Genomic DNA, 26,103 nt, shown 5'->3' with positions numbered 1-26,103 from the left:
GGTATGACCACTACTCAAAATTGTTTTGGTTGTACATTCTTTTCATACAGTTTGTTTTCAGGTTCCCTTATTTTGGGGTTTCTGTTATTCAGCTCACTATTTTTCTGTTGAAGGTAATGGGTCCACTTGCACTTGCGCCTAATTGATAGTGAGAAAAAACCTGCTATGAGTTATATTTATGAGGTGCTGGAGAAGACCAAAGAAACTATCATGAAATCCTCTAACAATAATGAAAGAAAATATAAGGATATTTGCGAAATCATTTATAATAGATGGACTTGCCATCTTAATCCCCCATTACTTGCATTTAGCCACTTTCTTGACACGGAATTCTACTATTGTGATATCAACATGCAGTTTGATTAAGAGGTGACAAATGGGGTCTACAAGTGTATATACATAGGTTGGAACCTAGTTATGAGGTTAGGAGAAAGATACTCGAGGATATGCCAATTTACAAAACTGATGGTGGGAAGTTTGGAAGCAAACTTTCCATTAAACAAAAGAGCACGATTGCACCAAGTGAGCATAATTGAAATTTGTTACATATGTTATTGCAATTGCATGTAACATATTTAACATTTTTTTGTACTTCTCCTTGGTAGCTTAATGGTGGAGAATGTATGAATTGTCAAACACCAAATATGTAACAGTTTGGCTATCAAGATCTTGAGCTTGACATGTAGTGTGTCAGGATGTGAGCGCAATTGAAGTGGATTTGAGCAAGTAAGCAATCATAGTTGCTCCATTAACTTTAACTAGCCGGAAGAAGACATTAACTTCCATTTAAAGAGTTATGGAGATGGTACACGATTTTCTCAAAAATGTAAACTCCATTCAAATGTAACTTTTGTTTGTATTAACTCTCTTCTCCTATCACACTGTGGAGGTGGGTGGCAACTGGCATCACATTGAGATAAACATTTCTGAAGACGATCCCAATCCGAAGGCAAAACCTACTAGCTAGTTTCACCTTACATTCCACTTCACACAGCTTCTACTCAACAAAGAACATAAAAAAAACTAGCAAGTAGAAACCACCATTGTGTGCGCCAACAATGGAGATGCCAAGTGCATGTTGGGACACCTGGGTCTCAAAGGCACTTGTGCCCCTTAATTCTCGCAATCACATTCTATCTCTGAGACCCATCCACCTACGCAAGGACAAGCCACGTTCACAGCCACTGGTGGTGTTCGATGACATGCAGCAATGGGACAGGTCCTCTGTGGAAGTGGAGATTAGTGAGACCACGTTTAATAGATGGGTGAATTACACCACAAGTTCAGGTACCGCTTTCAAATTACGTGTGTTTTGTGTTTTATTATGGATTAAGCGCTCGTTTAGTGGACAAAGTAAGCTGATATGATAGTGGAATTATATGCGGTTGTAATATGTTGTTTGTTGCGCAAGTAAGATAGTATAACACAATGATATGCTATTATTTAATAGTTAATATAGACTAATTTTATAGTTCAAAAAGAAATATAGACTAATTTTCTAGGTTATTATTTAACATTACTTCTCTATTTATATGATCATAATTTTTAATTTAAATATAAAGTAATTTTTTTAAAAAAAATTAATTTTAATAATATTTTTTACATTTAATTAAATTTTATTGTTTAACACTTGCCACTACGGAGTTAAAACTAATTGGTGACCTATATATTTTAACTAAAATATGCTCCCTTAAAAAATATAATTAATAAAATTAATTACAACATAGACTCATTTATAAAAATTTACAAAAATTAAATTTAATAGAATTAATCACTTTACAAAAATAATTTAGAAAGTTAAATTAGAAAAAAATTACGTATTTTTTATTAAAAAAATGATACATTTTTCATTGTTTATATGCTAAAATAGGAACCAGTACTGCTATTCAGTACGACAGATCTTGACCACGAAATGCAAGAATATTGAATTGTTAATTATCCATTGGTTGTTTAGAAGGTTTTGTCATTTGTCTTGGAAATTCCATTTTCTCTACAACTAAGCTCTTGATTAAACGAGGTGGAAATCATAAAATCTTATAACCTGCAATCATTTCATGAAATTTTCTCATTTTTGAGCGTAAATTTATGGTTTGCATAAAGAGTTTCTATTTACGTTTCATATGTATGTTTAATTATAAAAACGTCACCTATTTTCTTATCTTTTGTTTTCACTTGTTTAGATATTTATTATTTTCACTTTTTTGTGTAGTAATAATATTTAAAAATAGGAATCCAAGTGAAAATAAGGTGATATATTTGTATTTTTTAAAGGATTTTTATAATTAAATTAAAACAAAATATTTTTGCGGACCTTATAGGACATTCCTATATATGGTACGAGAGTTAAGAAATACGTATTATTGATTCCAAACGCACCTAAATACATATATATCCCTTGCCTTCATTTCATTCTTGTGATTTGCACACATTAGTATTGCTTTATTTTCTCAAGTTATATGTTGTGTTTTATTCTGGTTACAGATGTTAATGTTGCACCCTTTTTTTGGTTGTATAGGTGATGATGATGATGACATTATTCACAGTGCAGTTGCTGGTAATGATGAACCAGGGGCATTTCATGAGAAGTTCAAAAAATTAATTTTGTTTTCCACAAATGATTATCTAGGTTTGAGTTCCCATCCGACTATTGGAAGTGCTGCTGCAAAGGTGTGCTTGTGAAATTCAAATAATTTTTCGTTTTCTTTTGAGTTTTTCTCTTTTAAGTCTAACAGAATCAGAGATTGAATGAGAGAAAACAGTTGATAGCAGAGAGAGAAAGAGAGTAGCAGAGTTCTGTTACTATTGTTATTGATTGAACAACTGAAAATTACTATTAGAATTTGGGAGGCCTAACTCTATCCAAAAGCTAGCTCAAGAGGTGAGGATTGACTTACCATATATAAGGTTATCTTGATCATATCTCTAGTCAATGTGAGACTTCTCAACACACCCCCTCACGCCCAAGGCTGAACATATGGAACCTGGAATATGCAGGAATGAACATTTGCGCGTGACCCCCTTGTTTGCCTCCTAGTATATCCTAAGGGCTCATTAACACCACTAACATTGACAACATCTCCCTAAGTTAAGTCTTCATCCTCAAAAAGCAATTCATTTTCACTTTTCAGCATCTCCTTCTCCACCCATTTCTTCCATCAACCACTCATTACTATCATCAATGCCATGTAGGAGAATGGGGTCAATGACATCACTACACTCAAATCTTTCTGATGCTCAAGTCTTGTAGCTTTTGATGCTCAAGATGACTTCTCTTAGAATGAATCTATACTGCAATAAAAAAAAATGAATTTAGTTTCATAATCATTTTATGCTGTAAAATTAAATCATTTAGTAAGTAAGTGTTAACTTACTTGCTCGAAAGTGCTCCAATTTCGTTCACAACCTGAAGAGACTCAGGTCAAGCTAAGGACTTCAATAGCAAATAATTGCAAATGAGGAGTGTGTTGTCCATAGCTCCTCCACCAATAAGCTACAGATATTATATAATAACATGAGCATTACAAGTTTACCATCTGTGATACTATAACCTTTAGCTACTTAAATGTATAATGAAATGAGCATTCTATCTTACCCGGACATAAGGTAGCCCTTCTTCTCACATGGTGAGATGCACCTGAATCAGGGTACCAGGAAGTGTTATGAGGAGGAGTTGTAGAATTAGCCAGCAAGGCTTGTGCATTTTGACTCCATTGCTGAGTTGATTGTTGAGAGTAATTAGCAGGATTCTGAGGCAGCATTTGAGATGATTGTTGTTGCCTGGACTGTGAAAACGATTGAGTAACCTGATGATTACCAAACTATAAGAAGATGGAGGTTGCTGTGGTCTATAACTCTTGGAAAATATCACTGAAGAATGTGGTAAAGACCATGATCCTTGCTTGGAATAACCACGATGATGGAGGCAGAGAAGGCACATAAGATTGGTTCAACCGATGATAGCACATAGAACCTCTGCCTCTGCCCCGAAAATCGTAAGATCTTCCACGTTGAAAAGGTGTACTAATCTCTGCATGGATTTGTGCATGAAAATGCATATGAAGTTTGTCCCAAAGTTCATGAGAAAACTTGCAACCAATCATTTTGGTTAGAACCGGAGCAAAAATCGTAGATTGGAGCCAAGATACCATAACATAATCAGAGATTGAATGAGTGAAAACAGTTGAGAGCACAGAGCGGAGAGACAGAAGGAGTAACAGAATTCTGTTACTATTGTTATTGATTTATCAACTGAAAATTACAATAGGGACTATCTTTATATACTAGCTTAGAAGCTCTCTGTTCAATCTTATTTCTAACAGAACTAACTAATCTATTTAAGCACATGTTAAATACATCATCTAGATTAATCTATTAAAGTCTTTGTTTCTTCAGTTTTCTAATTAGTTGAAGATAATTGCCATTATTTTTATTTTTCCAAATCAGGCAGCTCTAGAACATGGGATGGGACCAAGGGGCGCTGCCCTTTCTTGTGGATATACCAGTTATCATAGGCTGCTAGAGTCAAGCTTGGCAGATTTGAAAAAGAAAGAGGTAATGAAAGACTTGCAAGAACTCCTTAAACTGTTCTGGTTTTGTTATTAGTTCCGTATTGTAGCTTGCCTTGACTAGAGCATATTTAATTGATGGCTGTGATTAAACTTGAGAATCGATAATCATATGTTGACATTTCCTATAATGGAGTACTGTGAATTGAGGTTCAGTTGACAAGTTTATGCATACTTGTAGTTTTATTGATGTGGAAGAGAGCTCTGCAAGAGCTTGAAATACAATAACAGCTGGTTGAGTTAGGGAAACTTCAATTATTTTGTCAATGTCCCTCACTATTTATTAGTCTTACTTGATATGGCCTACCTAAACTTGAAATAATCATAATTTGTACCTTTATTTCATTAACATTAATAATTTTTTCTTCAGTAATCATGATTGAATCTACTTATGAGTTGCTAAGCATGAATTAATCCAAATGGGATCACCTATTCTTTTTTGCTGTCCACCTTCTTTCAATTCTAAGGAACTTAGGGGCTACATTCTTCTGAGACCCATGAGTGATAATAAGTCTTAATTGTATGAAACACTGACCCATTTTTGGTTTAAAATCCATGCCATAGGATTGCCTTCTTTGTCCCACAGGGTGTGCTGCTAATATGGCCTTGATGAGCACAATAGGAAGTATGGCTTCTCTCTTAGCTGGGAAGGAATTACCTTCTGGTGATGAAATGACTGCCGTCTTTTCTGATGCATTAAACCATGCGTCAATCATTGACGGCATTCGTGTTGCTGAGCGGCAAAAAGGAGTTAAAGTGTACATATATAAACATTGTGACATGTCCCACCTCAATGAGCTCTTGTAAGTTTACCTTTTACTGAATTTTATATATTCTTCTCGGTTTCCCTTGTGGTTCAGTCTCTCATAATATTAGCATTTTTTTTATGTCTATGATTTCAACAGATCTCAATGCAGAATGAGGAGGAAAGTTGTGGTGACTGACAGGTTAGTCATTCCACTTCTAGCAAAAGAGAACTGGAAAATTTGATCAAGGTTTGAAATAACTAGTGTTACCTGTTATATATTGCCTCACTGTTTTTACATAGCCTAAACAATATTTGCATGTTGGGGCTAGACTGCATAAATTTCTCCTATTTTTGTGTCTGGACAATATCTGGGTTGACAAATGTTTGGTGATATAAGGTCCTTAATGACAAATTCCAGTGTGTACAAACATGTGTATCTGGTTTTTGCTCTATATTTCATCCTTCACCAATCACCATAACTTTCACTCTTCTTGCTAAAGAGCTGCATAATTGGTATGTTCATTTAGGGATTACCCCAATATCTAGATCTAAGAACTACTTGTAGATGTTGACAGAGATGCTACACTATCTTGTTATTTGTTGTCTGTATTGCTGACAGCTATGATATTTACTTTATTCTTTGCATATAATTTTTCATGTGCATTATGGTTCATCTGATTTATTGCAGTTTGTTTAGCATGGATGGAGACTATGCACCAATGGTTGAGCTTGCAAGACTTCGCAAGAAGCATAACTTTTTGTTAGTCATTGATGAAGTAAGACCTCTCCATATGTTTTAGCTAATGTCTTTTTTCTTCATAAAGACCATTATATGTCTGATCCTTGTATTAAGGTAATACTTAAGAAGATCTTAAGATAATATTCATGGAACAGTGATAGCATACCGTCAATGTTCCTAGAAAGGAATCACCCATTCACTCTACCATATATTGTCTTCCTGATTGAATGTTTATGTGATACAAACAAAATGTGGCTTCTCTCTACTACAGAGTCTAGGACAACAATAAACTGAGAAAATATAACCTTTGTATATCCAGGCTCATGGAACATTTGTTTGTGGCAAAAATGGTGGTGGGGTTGCTGAGGAGTTCAACTGTGAAAAGGATGTGGACATATGCATTGGTACTCTAAGTAAAGCTGCTGGCTGCCATGGAGGATTTATAGCATGCAGGTAACCATTTGAGTGCACTTGCTCCTCAAATTAACACTTTTACAGTAAGGAAGATTGATTTCATGCTTTTCTTAAGTTTCTGCGCAACAATGGCACTACTCAAATTACGTTTCATGAATAGTTCACCAATGACTTTTACTACTCTATATGAATTATTATAGCAAAAGCTGGAAGCTATTAATACAGTCAAGAGGTCGTTCATTCATATTTTCAACGGCTACACCAGTTCCAGTTGCTGCTGCTGCTCACGGTGAGCTCCAGTGTTGTACTTAAACTGATTTATTCAAATATTTAGGCTTTCCTTGCAATTAAAAGTTTTGCGCCTTATGCACTTGTTTCTAGTTCCTATATCTAAGTGATTTGCTCCTCCATCTACATCAAGTTATATCTTGCAATCTTGTGATAGATATCTTATCTGTCATTCTTATCTCTAATATCATCTTACAATTTAGTATTGTCATATTTACCTGACTGTTGCATTAACAATGTTGCTCAGCTTATAGATCATTTAATTTTAACAGGGAAAATATTAAATTGGAACCACCTGAATTCTTATGCAGCATTTTTAATCTGATGCAAACGAATAACTGTTCAGTACACCCATGATTATATTATTGGTCTTCTAACTTTCTTGGACTCTTTGTTCAGAGATTAAAATAATCTACTATCATCTCTTTTCCTTTTGTTTTAGCTCCCCATGTCTTGTAGGAATCACTCATTTGTCATAAACATGCAATTTTGTAGCTGCTGTTGGAGTTGCAAAACATGAGACATGGCGTAGAAAGGCTCTATGGAACCGTGTGAAAGACTTTCATTTGCTTACAGGAATCCCTGTTACAAGTCACATTATATCTCTAGTAGTTGGCAGTGAAGACAAAGCACAGCAAGCAAGCCGGTAAATTCCCATCACTCCCCTCCCTTTCTCTCTTATCTAATAATAGCTTTCCTCTAAGTTAAATTTAATTTCTATACCTTGATTTTTTAAAGTTCTCCCTCATTTAACTTCCCCATAGGGACCTATAAAATTAGAATTACTTTTTCTTAAGTTAGGAACCAAATATTTATTTTAGTGGAAGAACTCCCATATGATGTAGCTCTATCATCAATCCCCATGGATCTACCTCCTTTTGCCTTGGGTCTAGTTCTGCTTGAAGAGGAAGTCACCAAACGGGAAGAAAGGAACAATGGAAAGTGGAAGAGATGGTGTGTTTTGCGCCACAATCATCTTGAGAGAAGATTGATAAGAAAGGGTGAATAAAAGCCACAAGTGATCTAGAACACTTGACAATTCTCAAAGTGGTTTTCACAATAGAAAACTTAGAGAGTTTTCTAACTTACAAATTTAAGTCTCAAAATATGATTAATAGTGGAGAGAAAATTCAAAGCACCGCCCTTATAAAGAGGAGGGAAAGTGGCACCCCAAATGCTCCATCATGGGCCTAAACACTTGGCCCAATAAAGACTCCATGAATACTACTAATCTAATTAGGCCAAGACAACTAGCCCAATATTCTATCCTTTGTGGGCCGGAAATACAAGCCCAAAACACCATCAAGGGTTAGAGTCCAAATCTTAAACCCTAAAAAACCCATGTAGAAGTCCAAAACAAAATACAAGAAAATACTACCAAAGAACATTGTACTCAATAGTGAAAAGTACCCAATCCCATGGGTCCTCATCCCTATGTGAAATATCAAGAATAGGCAAGGAAGATACCAAAGTGTGCAATCCATCCCTAGCTTTCTTGGCCTTGGACCTTGTAGTAGGTCTTCAAAGAACCTTCAAGCCATCTCCCAAAGTATCCTCCGACAACCATTTATCATTCCCCCATTTTCAAGAGGATTTGTCCTCAACTCAAAACATGCATCATCAAAAGGGGAAAGATCAACAACATTGATGACCAAAAATTATATGGTCTTTTTCCCTATATTTTCTTGTATTTTCTTTTGTTTTTCTTATCCTTTGAGTTCTTAATTAGAGTCTTTAGTCACATTTAAGTCTTTTTGTATTTTAGAATCATCATTTTCATAATAGTCCTTTTTTAGTCTTTAATTGCATGTTTAGTCCTTAGGAATTAGTCTTTTTGCATTGTAGTCCTTGGTGTGATGAATTTGTAGCTGAACTTCCATGGCTTGATGTACATTATTTGATGTTTTGTGGTTACAAGAAGTGTTTGATGAATAATTTAGTGTGCAACCAAGTTATTAATGCTTGTTTGAGAATCTTTCTTGGAGAGGAATGAGAAAGGTTGAAGAGGATTATAGGGCCAAGAGGTTTCAGAACCAAGCATTGAAGGGAAATAGAGTCGTTGAAGGTCATGAAGTGCATTGAAGAAGGCATTGTGAGCAGAAAATTGAAAAAAAAGTACTACCGGAAGAGGCTTGTACACATGCGCGGGCACATATGGCATGCACATGCGTGCCATGTCAATGTGTTGGCAAGCTGGGATGAAGATGCACGCATATATGCACGCACATGCGTGCTTGGACAATACCTTGACACAATTGCAGACATGTGCATGCAGAAGATGCACGCATGAACTCCAACAAGTGTGCAACACTACCCAAGAACTCTACTACTCGGTCCTTTGGGTTTACCTCCTTATGAGAAACATCAGGAATATGCAAAGGAGCTACCAAAGTGTGCATTGCATCCCTAGCTTTCTTTGCCTTGGATCTTGTAGTAGGTCCTCTGGGAACCTCCAAGCCAACCTCCAAGTCATCCAAGCCATCTCCTAAAGTAACCTCCAACAAGCATGCAACACTATAAACTAGAATCTAATCCAAACTAGGCCTAAGCATTATGGTGTCAAGCAACTAATTATCCCAAAAGTTTAAGTTGTTGGGTTAGAAACACATGAATAATTTTATATTATATTCTAACAACTGGAGTCCACTACTTCAGAAGTTGATCATGCAGGCTTTGAAACACTAAGCATTTTTAGTCTCTTATGAGCAGGTTTTTATTGCAATCTGGCTTCCACGTGCCTGCAATCGGACCACCTGTTGTGCCTCCTAATGCATGCAGGTTCATATCCTTTATTTCCTTGAATTTTAAACATGACGCATCTGGATCCTCTCACGTCGAGAGATAAACACAATATTCCACTTGACATAAGAGGATTTTAATCCACAATATAATAGTTAAATATAACTTATTCTCGGTGTTCAAAGTTAGCATTATTTGATTATATTGTTTCCATGTGTACATTTCTTATTTCTCATCATCTCTATTTAGGCTGCGAGTGGCCCTAAGCGCAGTTCATACAAGGCAAGATTTGGAAAATCTCACAGCTGCACTCTCCCGTTGCATAAATTTTCAGGACGTCCGCATGTATAGCAGCAATTGCGGCTATGCAAGATTGTAATTGACAATAACCAGAAATAAGTACACGGTGCATTATTAGTGGTTCAATTCAATTAGAGTCCATTTATAGTGGTTGCTTATTTCATTCTTCCATTGTAATTTAAGTGACCTCAAACTTAAGAGGGGTGAATTGAGTTCGTAAATCTTTTGAATTATTTGCGTAAATAGTTGGCGGATATCAATTATTTAGTATTGACATTAGGACTTTTTTTTAAATAATAACAAAAATTATATATATGTTAAAATGGTGTTACTTGAAAAATATTTGTCAAAAAGGGTGTAGTTTGTGCCATGTGTGATCTAACATGGATGGATGAGTTGAAAAAAGTCTAAATTATAACTTATTCGGACAACTTCAAATATTTGACTTGTTTGTCAAATATGCTAAAATTTTAACTTGTTATAATAAGACAAAATAGAATAAAAATCTCTGCACATGTTCTGAAAAGTTGTCTGATGTGACAACAAAGAAGTTAAAATTTAGACTTCTTATTTTTTGCCTGTTTACACCTAGACCTCCCTTCTGTCTATATTAACTCCTCTACTCATACTTCTCATACACTTCAACACACGAAATCACTCATCTAAAACCACAATCTTAAACGACGTTAGATTTTTTAGCTCCACCACAATTGTGAAATTGTTGCTTTTGTCTATTACAATGGTAGGAAATTCAAAAGCACTAAAGGTCAGATGTTTGAAGGCGAGAGGAGATCTACCGACTGAAATGCGGGTTGAGCATGAACAACTTGAAGAAAAAAAAAGTCATATTGTGGGAAGACACTATTCAAATTCTCTCCCGCCATTTGAATAAAAGTGAAATTTTGTGTGTGACAAAGTTTGAGAAAGTGAGTGATTTGGGTGTGTGAGAAAAATCGTGAGAGTGTTATGTGTGAAAATGTGTGTGTGCGTGAGAAAGTGAAAGTGAGAGAGTGAAAGAGGCCATGTGAAAGTGAGAGAGTGAAAGTGAGTGTATTAAAATGTGAGTTGGGGTGAATTTTAAAGAGGTTGAGGGAGAGGGAGAGGGAGGGAGTAGGTTGTGTGCTGGTCAGGGGTTGGAAAGTGATGAGTGTTGGAAAGTGGGGTGGGTGTGAGACTAGGTGTGGTCAAACCGTGCATGTGAGTCAATCACAAGTCCAAAGAAATATTTGTTTGAACAAGTAAAAAGAAAAACTTATTTGAACAAGTTAAAATTAATTTGTTTGACCATGACAGACCTCATGACCAGTGCTGTATCTCCTCACATCAACTAGACATGTCTCGCACATAAAGATTCTTATTCTCCTTTGTCTTATTATAACAGGTTAAAATTTGAGCTTGTTTGAACAAGTCAAAAATTTGAAGTGTCCAAACAAGTAATAATTTAGGTCAGATGTGAGACTTGTTTCAACTCATTCATTCAGGTCAGATCCCACATGGTATAAACTACACCATTTTGACAAATATGTTTAAAGTAATCACATTCCAACAAATATTTCATTTTTTTTGTATTATTTAAAAAAAAGTGTGAAATTAGAATGTAATGAATATACACTGTAATACAATCTTACATTGATAACCAATTATAATATGATATGTAGGAGGAACAATTACTTCATTTTAAATTGTAAAATAAAAATATATTTTCTAATTTTACGAAATTTAATTAAATAATTATGTAAACAAATTTACACCGATTATGCATAACAAACTATTAATCCAAGCCTCGAATAGAATAGATCAAGGAAAGTTAGCTCTTGACTCAAGTCTAGATCGAGTACTACAGTGATTCGATATTCAAGATAAGCAATTGTGATTGCTATGAATTTTAGAGTTTAAAAAGACGAAATATATATTTATAAAGTATTGGAAAGTAAATTAGCCAAACTTTAAATAAGACTACAAACTTTCCCGATGTTACCAAAAAAATACAAGAGTATTAAATAAGTAAAACATTTTAAATGATACTAATTGAGTAATTGTTCATTGATTACGAAATGGTAAGTATGAAAATGATATGAAGTGATAAGGTTTATGCTTGTTTGATTTTTTAAGGGAGAGGGAGGGAGGGGGAGACTGGGACATGGGGAGAGAGAGGGGGGCCCGATAGATTGGAAGATATAGTTTAAACTTTAAAGAGACAAATTAACAACAGAGGAACTGAAAGTAAAAAATAAAGACGAAAGAAAGAAAAGGGGAAGGAATGTAAGAAAAAGAAGGACAGAAGGAGAATGGAGAAAGGAATACTAAAGGAAAGATACTTGTGAGTTTCATACCTTAGGCCTTAGGGTTTTTAACTCTTGCATCATGATGTGAGGGGTTTTGTTTTATTTAATGAGTGGTTTATACAATTAGGTTGTTGGTATGTTGGATTTGGTTATTTTGAGATGATGGAACTCAATACGTGTTCTAAAAAATAGATTGAGCTGATTGAGACACCGGCTCAAAGTTTGATAGTCAAATTGTGGTTGAATTAGTAATAATAAATATATTTAATATATTCAAACAAGGTATTAATAAAGATAGTCTATTTGAATTTTATGTGAGTACAAGTTTTTCATCTTATATTATGAAAATACATATTAAATACATATATATTTAATATATTTAAACAAGGTATTGATAAACATAGTCTATCTCATTCCATCAAAAAAAAAAACATAGTCTATCTCACTCCTTTTTCTACCTCTTTTCCACTCAATGAAACATTTTTCATCACATTTACATGAATAATCACGCCTCTGATCTTCTCTCTCCATATCTCTCGTATCTCCCATTTCTTCTTCTTTTTTTCCTTTTTTTTTTCTTTTTCAACACTAATTTGGTTATCTTGGAAGAAAAGCTGGGTTACGTCCAAATCTTAAAGTATCATGTGTGCAAATTTCAGCGTTTGCAGCAGCACTCACTATAGACCCAAAAAAGAAAAAAGGAAAAAAAAACACCAGTCACTGATAATCAATAGCAATGACTAGGCTTATTGGTATATATATAAATACTAGTCAAGAAAGGCTGCGTTATGTTTTAGTCCACATGGGAGTAAACTAGAATATTTGAGTTGACTTAAGACATCATAATCATATACTGGTATATATGTTCATATATACATATTATATATACGATTATATATATTTATGGTCAGGGAAGGAGAAAAGCCGATTGAAGTTTTTAGGGACAGAGTTGAAGCATGGCAGTGGGGCTGGCAATTGCAAGCAATGGAAGAGGATACAGTGGGAAGATGACTTCTACTGTCATTCTATCTTGTATGGTTGCTGCTACTGGAGGCATAATCTTCGGTTATGATATTGGCATTTCAGGTTTCTTTCTATCACTCAATGAGATTCATTCATTACTATCTAAGAATGTTTCCAAAATGGTAAGAGTCTGGTGTTGTTCTTTCATTATTTACCTTCCATAAGTTGAAGGATGAAGTTATAGTTTGTTCTTTTGAGGCTTGGATGAGTATAAGCGCTTATTCTAAACTTACATATGAGCAGCTTATGAACAAACTTAGAAAGACTTATAGATAAGTTAATTAGAAACTACTTTCAAAAGTTTATCCAAACACTTGTCTATGTGCGTATGTTATAAAATAAGTTCAAATAAGTTCCGCTAATTTCACGAGAATGGCAGGTGGGGTAACATCGATGGGGCCATTCTTGGACAAGTTTTTCCCAGATGTATACACCAAGATGAAGCAAGACACCAACGTTAGCAACTACTGCAAGTTTGATAGCCAGCTCCTAACAACATTCACTTCATCACTCTACATAGCTGGCCTGGTGACATCCTTCTTTGCCTCATCAGTCACAAGAGCCTTTGGGCGCAAACCATCAATGCTTGCAGGTGGTGTTGCATTCCTCATTGGAGCAGCTCTTGGTGGCGCAGCTCTCAATATATACATGCTAATACTTGGTCGAATTCTACTTGGAGTTGGAATTGGCTTTTCTAATCAGGTTGGCTTATCCATTATCCATACAATGCCCTTCTATATTTATTTGATCAGCTATGACACACAAACAGGACAAACCTCACCGGCAAATCTTGGCATGGTTGATAGATAGTTAAGTTCCTTAAACATCCTGACAAGGGTTCGAACCTTAGCTGTGTGTATGAGAAAAGATTAGTGGAGCGAAGCAAAGCTCATTCCGCCAATCTCTACCTCTCGAAAGGGTTTGGCTGCCGGTTGTGGGACACCATTGGTGCACACACAAAAATACAGACACTCAACTTAGACCTCAGTTTTCTCTCAATCTATCTCTTCCTATCACATCATATATCACACTCATTACTTCTATCTTTTTTCTTCATTTCTCACTGTGGTGTCTGCTCAACATTTTCCTTATTTGATTATTGGATATTGTTAACACAATAACTTTATCATAATCCTTATATGGAAGCAAAACTTCACTGTTTTGCAGTCAGTCCCATTATATCTCTCTGAAATGGCACCCACAAGATACAGAGGAGCAATCAACAATGGATTCCAATTTTGTGTTGGCATAGGTGCTCTATCAGCTAACCTGATTAACTATGGCACAGAAAAGATCAAAGATGGTTGGGGCTGGAGAATTTCTTTGGGCATGGCAGCAGTTCCAGCCTCAATGCTCACTCTGGGAGCATTTTTCCTCCCAGAAACACCCAACAGCATAATCCAGAACAGCAAAGACCATCACAAGGCTAAGCTAATGTTGCAACGCATTAGAGGCACCCATGATGTCCAACCAGAACTTGATGACCTAATTGAAGCAAGCAACATATCAAGTTCTATCAAACACCCATTTAAGAACATCTTAAAGAGAAAGTATAGGCCTCAACTTGTCATGGCAATAGCTATACCAATTTTTCAACAATTCACTGGAATTAATGTCATTGCCTTCTATGCTCCAATCCTCTTTCTAACCATCGGATTGGGCGAAAGCGCTTCGCTTCTTTCTGCAGTTATGACTGGGGTTGTAGGTACTGCTTCAACATTCATATCAATGCTCATAGTTGATAAACTAGGCAGACGAGCTCTGTTCATATCTGGGGGCATTCAGATGCTCTTCTCACAAATTATAATAGGAAGTATTATGGCAGCTCAACTTGGTGACCATGGTGAAATAAGCAAGCAATATGCATATTTGATTCTGGTTTTAATATGCATATATGTTGCTGGATTTGGCTGGTCATGGGGGCCACTAGGATGGTTGGTTCCTAGTGAAATTTTCCCACTCGAAATTCGATCAGCAGGACAAAGTATTACAGTTGCAGTGAACTTTTTATTTACTTTCATTGTTGCCCAAACTTTTCTTAGTATGCTTTGTCATTTCAAGTATGGCACTTTCTTCTTTTTTGGGGGTTGGGTGGCTGTGATGACAGCATTTGTTTACTTGCTGTTACCCGAGACCAAAAATGTGCCAATTGAGCAAATGGATAAGGTGTGGAAAGAACATTATTTTTGGAAGAGATTTGTGGAAGACGAAAGCAAAGGCAGAAAGATAGGGGTACCTTGATGTATATCATTCCACAAGTTATATTTATCTGGTACTTACTGTCAGAAATATAATATAAAATTATTTGTAGATCTTCATCCTAAAACTTGGACTTTTAGGATAGTTGATTCATGACATCATATTAAAGCCTCTATATCAAATAAAATAGAGTTCCATCATTGCTTCCCCTACTGTTCTTAGAATATTTTCCACGAAGAGCCAATTGGACATCCGATAATGAAACTTGCACCATGGCAGTTTAACAGATTAAGGCCAATGGACTCTTAAGTGGGAGTGTTAAAATATATATAAAATCAATCACGAAACTTTCCCCGAAGCCGAATATATAAATACACATGGGTATGAATCCTCTCCAGTGACATGACCACTAGAGAGAGATCTCATCCATCTAAAATATTTTTTCCCTAACATTTTGGATGGTAGGGATATCTCTCCGATGGTCATGTCATGGAAAGAATTCAAACCCATATCTAAAACAGCCTACTAGTTATGTACTTTAAATCAAAGCACTATAAGTGAAGTTCAGCAATTTTCATGCATCTTAAATGACATAAAAGTAGCATGAGGGAATACTGAGCAAGGAATTCCAAATAAAGACTAATATAAACAAATTTCACGGACCCATCGAGGTAAAAGAAACTACTGTCAATATATTGAAATCCTGTAGTCTGAAATCTTCATGCAAGCATTGATATTGTAAGAAATATATAATAGATGAATCTTGTATGCCAAATCTACAATTCATATCAAGGAATTACAATATCAGCACCTTGTATGCCATCAACTTTCCTCAACCAACACAATTAGCATACTAACTTGAATTTAATTGATGGAAGATACTAATATCATGAACAGTCAATCTCAGGGTAGCACGGTAAAGACTTCCACATCTTTCATTGCAGGGCTCCTTACAGAGTATTTAAATGTCCAACCATGGCAGGCACCGGCATGTTCCCCCTTCTTATTGAGAGCAACAACAGCTCCAAGAAAATCTGGAAATTTTCTTGCTATTCGTGCTAGTGCATCCTTAGCAGCAAGTTTAGGTTCCATTCCCAGCCTCATGCTTTCTACAACTTGATAACTGAAATTGAATAGTAGTGTTAATCTTGGTGGTCAGAGACCAAACACATACCATTATACCAATGATTAATAAAAACTGTAAACATACAAGAACAAGGACTTCTTGAAACTACAAACAGGGTGATTTGTGCATCAATATTGTCAGAAAAAAATTTAAGTTTCCACACATTACACTTCAAAAGGATTACTATTTATTTTTCCTCTTGTAACCAAAAAAAAGGATTACTATTTAACTATTGACCCAAGCAACTTCACAAGAGGGATGAGCTAAGTTCACCCTAAACAGCAGTCGCACCTCAAGATTAACAAGATTTGATAAGTATCAAATAGGCACACATTAGCTCCTTCATGAATGTAGACTTTTATTATATGATACCTCCCCCCCCCCCCCCACCCCTCCCTTAAATTCAAAGTGAAATGATATGGTTGCTATAGCTGTTGGTGACATTTTTCTTAGGACCAACACCACAACAGTTTAAAGAAAGGTTGAAACAATCAAAGGCAAAGAAATTCATAATCTAAATGATAGAAACTACGGAGTTTTGTTTCTACCATGGAAGGAAGCGCATCATGATGTCACCATCCCCAGTTGCACAACATGCACCGACTTCATTATCAGCATATGCTGAGGATCCAGCTATGGGACCATCACCAACCCTGTGATGAAGAATTTTTTTAAAAACAAAACATAATTATAAAAAGCTTCTAAAGAACAAATTAAGGGGGATTGATATCTGTTGCATGACGTGTGTGCTGTTTACATCTACGAGCATGTCTATTTGGGAAATGACAGAAGCGATTCTCCATGGCCCGAATGGAACCAATCCCGGCAATAAGAGACAAAGACATGACTCTCTAATTGAGTAAGCACTCATATTAGTCTCCAACGTATATAATGGTTATCAAATTAGTCCCCAGACTATATGTAATAGCAATTTAACTCTCAAACTATGCTCATGTCAAGCACACTAGTCCCACATCTTTGTTTTTATCTGTCACAACAGTCTTCAACCAGGGGTCATGCTAAACCAGGGGAGACCCATATAAACTATTGCTGCTGACACTGCTCTGCTCTGCTGCTGCCAGACAACCTTAAGGTTCTGCATCCATCATCCTCTCCTCTGTTTTATTTTACACACCATTCTCCCCTTCTCTCATGGGTCGGTCATATTACTTACTGTCATACATTATGGAATCCTCTATTTTATTCATACAAAAATCAGAATAGCATCTTTCTCACTTCTCGCCTTCTCCTCTCATTTATTCATATAGAAATCCTACATAAATTATATAAGCTAAAACCCTGTACAGAAATTATTTTGCAATGCATTCTCCCCTTTTCAGAATCACTTAAGCTGAGAAGTTCTGCCCACTTCCAATATTGTCACCGACAAGTTTACCTTCCAGGAATTTTGAATGTTGCCCCATTAGTTGATGTGCCAACAGCAATGTGCCCCATCTGTGTCAAATAAAAAGGTTTCATTTCAATTGATACATGATGTGTACAAATCAATTTTGATGTTATTATGATAACCTTACTCTGTCAATAACAGCCATTGATATAGTATCATGGCTGTGAGGACCAACATAAAGGAATCTTGATGTCTGACCAGCATTAGAACATGTTTGATCTTGAAGCTGCAGATAATTTGTTGGACGATAAGGACCACAACTATTTGCAGGAGACACATTTTTCCTGAAATTTGGTTGGCAGCTGCTTTCTTTCCATTTGGCCCACTTCTCTATGGACTCTGAGGAACTCAGGTTTGTGGGTCCTGGAAGACCCATTGAAATTGCAAATTCGGATGCTTTCTCTCCTACCAGCAAAGTGTGTTCAGTAAGTTGCATCACTAACCTAGCAGCCTTGATTCCATCCTTTACGTATCTCATGGCACCAACAGCTCCGACTTCCATAGTCACCTATGCATCCCCTTAGCAGAAGATAGGGCCGAAAATCATGTCAATGCATGAAAAAATAGAACGGAAGACAGAAAATAATCAACAGCTGTAGAACATGGTAATTGGTAGCTACCCCATCCATGACCAGAGCGTCAATTGTAGTTTCTCCATTCTCATCAGGACTCCCACCCGGACCAACTGTTTAGAATAGTTTAATCAGAAGGAATGCCCAGTTGTGTTAATCATTGATTAAACAACCCCGAAGGTAAATCTCAAGCTAGATAAGAACCACATACACACACATAGAGAAAGAAAACAAGAACAGCATCAAAACTCTGTCCTAGGCTCGTAGCCATTCTCATCTCTCCTCGTCGTACCAAGAAAGGTTTATTACCAATATCAATCTTCCAAGTAAGTTATTTTCAAAAGCCACAACAAACAAGTCACAATTGAATGATAATTTTGTTGAGATATTAAGACTGTATAAATTGCATATGATAATAAAGCATATCAATAGAACAACCTCCTCCTATAAGGTAATGTAAACAATAATATTCTGTGAACTCAGGGTTAACATTATCCTAAACAAGCATTCAGCAAGAAAGGAAAAAGCTACTAGTCAAAATCAATGATCAAATATTTTCAAAGCACAATATTGAAAGATAAATTTACAATTTTTCCTCATTTTTCCTCACACACACTACATCTAAAAACATGAATTTTTTAAATAATACAGTTTCCATTTAACACAAAATAAATGCCAAAATTCATATTGAAAATCTATGTAATCATCCAAACATTCAAAACCCTAGTACCTGTTCCATCACACCTGAGTTCCTCACAAGCCGAGCAACCTTCAACGACGGAATCCACAGCTGAAGAACCACCATCAACAGCCCTCCATGCAGCTCTGACAGCCTCAACAAACGGCCAGGTGCTCACAACCAATGGGTACTGCTCCAATTCCACAGTTTCATGCCCCAGAACCTGATGATACGAAACATGAATACACACCCATCACATAAAAATATATCCAAAGGTGAAGAAAAGTGCATATGGTGTGTAAAATACCAAAGTGAGGAGCAAGATGAAGTTAAAGAGTGAAGTAATTTTGAGTGGCTGTGCCTTTGCAGCCATGGAAATGGAAATGCAGCTTCTCCAAATGTTCTCTGTTCTTGAAGGCTACTGAATATAGAAGTAGAAGCAACCTTTAAGTACATTTCATATATGAATATTTTTCATTTTATTTAAAAACTATATTCTAGTTATTTAATATTGTATTTTATTATAAAAAGTAACTTTATACAAAGTGTTGGCATAATTATAAGCAAATTAAACTCTAGGATGAGAGCACAAGCTCCGGTCCTAAGAAAAACATTTGTCAGAAGAAAGAGGACGTGACGTGTCTTCTAAACTAGGGAACTCGAGTTTATTATGCCAAGGCCCTAACTCGGTCCTAGAGCGTCAATATAGAGTCTTGTGTGCTTATATCAATATTCTCTTGCTTGTGATGTTGTTTTATCGAGTTTTTTGCTTCATTTGACAACTTATTTGCTTGCTGATTTTTCTAATTTTTCTGAGAATTGTTGATATGATTATGAGTAATTAAATGTGATTATGGCATGAAATGTTCACTTGAATTGCTTGGTGAAAATTTTGAGGAAATTCCCTTATTGTTGTTGATGAAAAAGGTGATCAAGCATGTTTTCGAGAGAATTTAGTTTGCTGAAAATTTTGGAGTAATTATTGATATCATCACTTGAGTTTTAAACATAAAAATTATGGATTGAGTGACTAAGGAGGGTCACGAAATTAGTTGACTAAATTAAGCATATAGGGTTTGAACTTAAAGTGACAATGTGATGATAATTGTTCCATGTGATGTTTCAAATTATTGAAGTAGTGATGTCATGATGATTGTCCCACGTGATTGTCTTATCTTAAGGGACGTATTTGATCGATTCATTTTGGTAGTTGCATATAGTTGCACTATAGGATACTAACATCTTGAATTTGTTGATATCTTGTTTATAATTTGTATGTAATTAAAAAATTATGAATATAATTAACTCCCCATCAACTATTTCCATTTCTCCCATGCCTAACTAATGCCGAATTAATCCTTTCAGAAAATACACCAATCTGCACAAATTCAACTTCCTTTTTCCAATGGGCACCAGACCCACTACTAGAATTCTCAGGGAAAAGAAATACATCTGAAAGCCCAGCAGCCAACTCATGAAACCTTGAGATATTTGCAATCATCGATCAAGTGAATCACAAAATTATACCCTTACAAAATTACACCCATTGTTCAAGGTAAATCACAAATGAATCGTGCACTTGCTTAAAAAGTATCCATAATTTACATAGAAACCACACGAAGCAACAAATGGCATTGACAAAATTATTATGTTTATAACTATAGATCAAAGTAAGGTTTTAATGAGGCTCATTCTCTAGTAATATGGGTATTGGTTGTCTTTGATTTTTTGTCTTCTTGAGCGTGTTGTTCTCATGAAGAATTCTTTTCAATAATATATCTTTTCTGTTGTCAAAAAAAAAACTATAGATCAAAGTGTGGTGAAGTGGAACAAAATTGAATCATTCACCGCAAAATTTACTATTCCCAATTTTGATGATCTGATTTGCATGCAAACAGCAAAAGTAGCCAACTAGACACACAACTGAGCCAAAAGAGCAGCATGTAAAAATATTGAAAAACCTTGGCTAAATTGATGATAAAGGACCAGCATAAACCACGCAAGTCTTGAATTTAATCTCTCACCTTATCTACTTTGCATATCGTTAATTTCCTGCAACTAAAAGGACCTATTTATCATCAAACGTTATGGTCCAAATTCATTTGGTCTACAAAGTAAAAAACAAGAAACTTATTTCCAACAAAGGAGAGCCTCAAAACAATGAATCAATTAACCAAGCATGCCATGACCCCCATGTCATTGAGCCCTGAAATGAAGAAAGAAACGAGTAATGGGGTTTAGCAATGGCGAAATAATTTTGGGTCAAGACACCACAATGTCACAAGACCTTAACAGGCCTTAACATCCATGCACAACAAAATCTAGAAAGAAAAAAAAAAAAACAGTTACATAATTTTTAGAATCAATTTTCTCTAATTTGGTTAAACAAGACCTTAACACCCTGTTTGGTTCAAAGGAGGGGAGGGGAGGGGAGGGGAGGGGAAGGGAGGGGAGAGATTTTAATACTTATTACGTTTGGTTCATAGGAGGGGAGGGGAGGGAAAATAACTTTTTTATGATTAAAATTACTTTTATACCTTTTATATATTTACTTGAATTTAACAATACTATATAACATCCTTCTTAATAAACAATTATTCTGCATAATTTTAAGCCTTCACCACAACTTCACAAACCAAAATTTTCCAAACCTTGCACAGTGACAAAAAGGAGAACGCAAATACACCATTCAGTTCACAAAAGTAAGGTAATGACAATTGCAATTAAGAAAACGCATGTCCTATTCCCAAAGATGAAACAAACATCGGTTGCCTACCACAAGACCTGTAAATGGGCCACAAAGCCAAATAAATGAAGAAAACGCATGTCCTATTCCCAACGTCTGTAGCAAAAGGCAAGAGTACATATATAGTTATTTGCAAAGCTGAATATAATGGTAGACACAGAAATACACAGCCAATATCAAACAACAGCATATACATACGAAATTGAGGTCGCTCCGATGGTCAGGTTCGTCAACGCCGACGGCGGCGGCGGCGAGAGAGACCAAAGATGGGGGCTGGTGGTTGGTATGAAGAAGGGAAACACTAGGATAAAAAATTGGAATTTTTAGATTTGTGCAGGATTATTTTTGTCCGAAATTTATTTTCCATCCTAATTCCCCCACTTTTGGGGGGAACAAAAAGTTGAGGTTGGAGGGATTTTGCTCCCCTCCATTTCCCTCCCCTCCCTTCCTAAAGTTTGAACCAAACAAAATCAGGTTTTAAAAATCCCTCCCCTCCCCTCCATTCTCCTCCAACCAAACAATAACAGGCCTTAACATTCATGTACGTCAAAACCTTGCTAAACAGTTAAATCATAAGACCTTAACATTCCCATAAGGTACCTCTACCCGGCTAATTTAGATAGAGCACAGTACCTCTATTATGAGAGAGACATCCCTTGCTGGATTCAGGACAAAGGTTTGGTGTAAGGGACATAGTATCTTGGGTAAAGGGAGGGATTTTTAGGATTTAATCTAATTAAGTGGAATTTCAAATCTTTGTATTTAAGTAATTCAAAATTCCCTCAATAGATACATTAGCTTGTTAAACTTAGGCCCCGTTTGGAAAAACAGCTTAATTAAGCACTTATGGTCATAAGCGCTTATGACATAAGCGTTTATTCATAAGCTATTTTTAAAAATTTATTGAAATAAATTAAAAATAAGCTGTACATAAGCATAAGCTGTTTTTCATAAGCTATCCTGAGTAGCTTATGAAAATAAGCTGAAAATAGCTTATGGCAGGTCATAAGCTGTTTGCATAAGCCCTCCCAAACACTGGCATAAGAGCTTATGCAGTCAGATAAGCTCAAATAAGCTCTTCCAAACTGGGCCTTAATTATTCAAACACAATGAATTCTCTTTTCGTCCTAAATGAAAGAAGTTAATTATAAGGATTAAGGACAACTAAGCAAGCAATTAAAACTAATTTAAATCCATCAAAGGTAACACCTCCAATGCATAAGAGTTAAGATAAGACAGTGCAATGGCAAGATAAATTCCCCTATATTAACAAGAACCTATCCAATTTTCAACCAAGCTCTGTTGGACATATGAAGAACAGGGAAGTGAAATTTATGGCCCTAAATGGAAAGCTAAAAGGTGCCACAAAAATGCTAAAATGCCTTTAAAAATTGGCCACGCAGAGCAATGGATTTAATTTACACAAGTACATGCCATTAATAATTGCAAGGTTTGTCCCTCAATTTAAGCTTAACTAGGAAATAGAGTGCACACTGCTAAAGACACTGTAAAGACTACCCTAACAGGCTGACCGCCGCTGACCCAGTAGACTGGAATTAGGAATACAATTTCAACGTCATAATTGCAATGCCCAAACAAACATTTCACATCTTACAAGAGACATGAATACAGTTTCAGTTATTAAAAGAGAAGTCAAGATCTAAACCATATTATCGGGGGAAAAAGAGCACCTAAACCTAAAGCTGAAGTTCTCACAACTTAAAAAAATGTCAAAGCTAATCCATGATGTGTCTAGGCTGCCTTAAAAGTAACAGAAGTTGTCCTAATTGAATTTCATCCCCATCATTTTTCCTTAATGGAATTTCCCCCATCTTTATCTGTATATCTTTAAACTCATAAAATAGTCAATTCCATTGGAAGGCCTGTCAGCAATTCCCCACACAAGGTTTTCTTAATCAAGCAAAATGAAGGCAAGCAAGCTGCTCTTTGTTACTTTTTCCAACACTATTATTATTAGGTAAAAAGTGTATGGGCTGCACTAAATAACATAAGCTCACTTTGTTAGTATTTCATCTATTAATGAAGAGTGTAGAAAAGAGAGTCTCAAAAAGTGTATCAGTAAGATTCCTCATCAAGCAAATTTTAACCACATACCATACCATGATCCCATAATGTTGAAATGTAATGCAAGTAAATTAAATAAATGTAAGAACAAAAAATAAGGTAATTACAGGCATCACCGCGAAGGATTAAGAGGCATGAGAAAGTTCTTTCCACCAGGCAGGTAAGAGACGTTAGGAGACTTTGCCAGTGTGGCTGCCACTTCCCTGGCAGCCTCAATCATCCTCAACTCAATCAATCCCATACCAGCAGATGCAGTAGCTTCAGAGATTGCCTTTGCAGCATCACTCTCTCCCTCAGAACGGATAATGGTAGCGCGACGCTCCTGCTCAGATTTCATGACAACAAACTTGGACCTCTCGGCCTCCTGCTGCGCTACCTGCTTCTGCTCAACAGCCCTAGCATTGGATCATACACAGAATTAGGACACAAATACAACGCGATGAATGTCATGACATCCATTCATGCCAAATCTGTTAATGCAGTAAATTAGTTAGAAGTACGGTTAATTAGTTTAGACTTTAGAATGAGTTAGACCAGAATGCGGTATGACTAATTACTGCATAAGTGTTCGGCACAGCTAATCATAATTTCAACATAGTTCCAGAAAAGCTTTCATTTTTAAACAAGAGTCAATCCTACTTGAGCCGCATAGTATTTAAAGCAGGCACTCAATATGAACTTTACCGGCCAATCGAAGAACTCGATAGTAGGGGTGAAAGTTGGCCGAACCCAACTCACAAACTCAATATTCAACTCGAGTCTCAAAGTCAAGAAAATCTGTTCAGATCAGATCATTGGTTCAGCTCGAGTGAATAACTAGTAAAACTGATCTTAATCAGGTCAAGCAAAATGAAACAAACCAACCCAACCCGATTAAGGGTTTCTCCCCTCAAAATTTTATTCATTTTTAGATTTTTGTTTAAATTTTATATTCTCAAATTAAAATCTAATATCCTCCAAAGTACAAAATCACCTGAACCAGTCCAATGTGAAGGCTTTTAATTGATTCGGAATAATACACTCATTCCAACCCGCATTTCCATTAGCAAAACTGGACTTCCAACAGAAATCCATGTCTCACAATGGATTCGGATGATAGTGATTTTAGAGAATGTAACAGAAATCCAAACACACAATAGGTAATATACTAATATAACTTTAATATAAACTTCAATGTACTTATTATTATTATGTTAATATACCTAAGCTCTTTTCACTCATTCAAGAATTGATCACACCTTCTATAACATTCAATGAAAAAACCAACTGAGCGCTGGTCGCAGTGGTAAAAAGTGACTATTTAAACCACTAGGTCAAAGTTCGATTCCTAAGAGCCGCATTGTGAGTCTATCAGGAATTGCGAGAGCAATTTAACACACACACAAAATACATTCAATGAAAATTCCATTACCTGGAGAACTCAGTACCGTAAGAGAGGTGCGTGATCGCGACATCATCAAGAATGATATTGAAATCCTTAGCTCTCCGAACAAGGCTATCGCGAACGAGAGCCGATACAAGTGGCCGATCAGTAAGAAGCTGATCAGCATTAAACTGCGCGACAACCGCCTTAAGCACCTCATTGCCAATAGAAGGCAGCACTTTCTCATCATACTCAAGGCCGAGGTTCTGGACAATGACAGGGAGACGGTTTGTGTTAGGGCGGGAGAGGACACGGAGGGAGAGACTCACCATCTGAAGATCTTTGGTGCCGGAGACGGAGGAGAATGTGTGGGGACGAGTGCGGATGTCGAAGATGTAAGGCTTCTGGACCCATGGGATGAGGAAGTGCGTTCCTTCGCCGACGGTTTCGTCTAGAATGCCGCGGAAACGCCGTCGACTTGTGAGTGCTTGGCTGGTTCCCATTTAGTTGGAGAGAAAGAAGGGGTTTAGGGGTTAAGGAAATGGAGGAAGTGGTTTAAGTTTCACTTCAATAACTTGTGAGATAATTAATGTGGTATGGACTATGGAGTGTGTTCTCTAAAAAATTTATTGTTGTAGAAGTTCAAGTATTAATTATGTGGATATTTTTTAAAAAATTATTCAGTGTTGGTGTCATGCCTATATAAATTGAGGTTTTTTTTTACATCGGAAAAATAAACTACACCCTTCCGGGATTGATGATTGTTCTTACTACTTGAGCTATCAAAGGGCAAATAGAGGGTTTTGATACAAAACCTATCACAT

The 26,103-nt window shown here is 36.1% G+C and overlaps 4 protein-coding genes across 10 annotated transcripts; 2 read left to right on the top strand and 2 right to left on the bottom strand.

Moving 5' to 3' along the window:
* Positions 1 to 120: 120 nt before the first annotated feature.
* Positions 121 to 10,073, top strand: LOC130709481 (8-amino-7-oxononanoate synthase-like). Of its 2 annotated transcripts, XM_057558851.1 has the most exons (11): positions 121 to 1,287; positions 2,516 to 2,667; positions 4,444 to 4,551; positions 5,130 to 5,368; positions 5,471 to 5,512; positions 6,002 to 6,089; positions 6,372 to 6,505; positions 6,667 to 6,755; positions 7,250 to 7,400; positions 9,464 to 9,532; positions 9,743 to 10,073. In XM_057558851.1, the coding sequence occupies exons 1-11, from the start codon at positions 1,059 to 1,061 to the stop codon at positions 9,870 to 9,872; spliced, it is 1,431 nt and encodes a 476-aa protein (XP_057414834.1). In that variant the 5' UTR covers positions 121 to 1,058; the 3' UTR covers positions 9,873 to 10,073. The 2 variants fall into 2 exon arrangements, with proteins under 2 accessions (XP_057414834.1, XP_057414835.1); XM_057558852.1 differs by lacking the exon at positions 9,464 to 9,532.
* A 2,899-nt stretch (positions 10,074 to 12,972) lies between these two features.
* On the top strand, positions 12,973 to 15,500 carry LOC130709479 (hexose carrier protein HEX6). Its single transcript, XM_057558848.1, has 3 exons — positions 12,973 to 13,164; positions 13,481 to 13,803; positions 14,269 to 15,500. Exons 1-3 carry the CDS (start codon positions 13,035 to 13,037, stop codon positions 15,340 to 15,342), a joined length of 1,527 nt encoding a protein of 508 aa, XP_057414831.1. The 5' UTR covers positions 12,973 to 13,034; the 3' UTR covers positions 15,343 to 15,500.
* A 472-nt stretch (positions 15,501 to 15,972) lies between these two features.
* LOC130749043 (probable isoaspartyl peptidase/L-asparaginase 3) lies at positions 15,973 to 19,548 on the bottom strand. Of its 6 annotated transcripts, none has more exons than XM_057602315.1 (7): positions 19,393 to 19,548; positions 19,137 to 19,308; positions 18,455 to 18,519; positions 17,962 to 18,342; positions 17,823 to 17,881; positions 16,975 to 17,079; positions 15,973 to 16,423 (listed from the first exon to the last, which is right to left on the bottom strand). In XM_057602315.1, exons 1-7 carry the CDS (start codon positions 19,456 to 19,458, stop codon positions 16,204 to 16,206), a joined length of 1,068 nt encoding a protein of 355 aa, XP_057458298.1. In that variant the 5' UTR covers positions 19,459 to 19,548; the 3' UTR covers positions 15,973 to 16,203. The 6 variants fall into 6 exon arrangements, with proteins under 6 accessions (XP_057458298.1, XP_057458300.1, XP_057458301.1 ...); XM_057602317.1 differs by having other exon boundaries at positions 19,151 to 19,308; XM_057602318.1 differs by having other exon boundaries at positions 19,151 to 19,308; positions 19,447 to 19,497.
* A 1,543-nt stretch (positions 19,549 to 21,091) lies between these two features.
* Positions 21,092 to 25,866, bottom strand: LOC130742406 (prohibitin-3, mitochondrial-like). The gene is made up of 3 exons (XM_057594508.1): positions 25,328 to 25,866; positions 24,024 to 24,311; positions 21,092 to 21,291 (listed from the first exon to the last, which is right to left on the bottom strand). Exons 1-2 carry the CDS (start codon positions 25,780 to 25,782, stop codon positions 24,029 to 24,031), a joined length of 738 nt encoding a protein of 245 aa, XP_057450491.1. The 5' UTR covers positions 25,783 to 25,866; the 3' UTR covers positions 21,092 to 21,291; positions 24,024 to 24,028.
* Positions 25,867 to 26,103: the final 237 nt, after the last annotated feature.

This window comes from Lotus japonicus, chromosome 3 (assembly GCF_012489685.1).
Source record: "Lotus japonicus ecotype B-129 chromosome 3, LjGifu_v1.2".
In the NCBI taxonomy this organism is placed as follows: domain Eukaryota; kingdom Viridiplantae; phylum Streptophyta; class Magnoliopsida; order Fabales; family Fabaceae; genus Lotus; species Lotus japonicus.
Note: the sequence above shows the minus strand (reverse complement) of the source record. Positions and strands in the feature narration are given on the sequence as shown.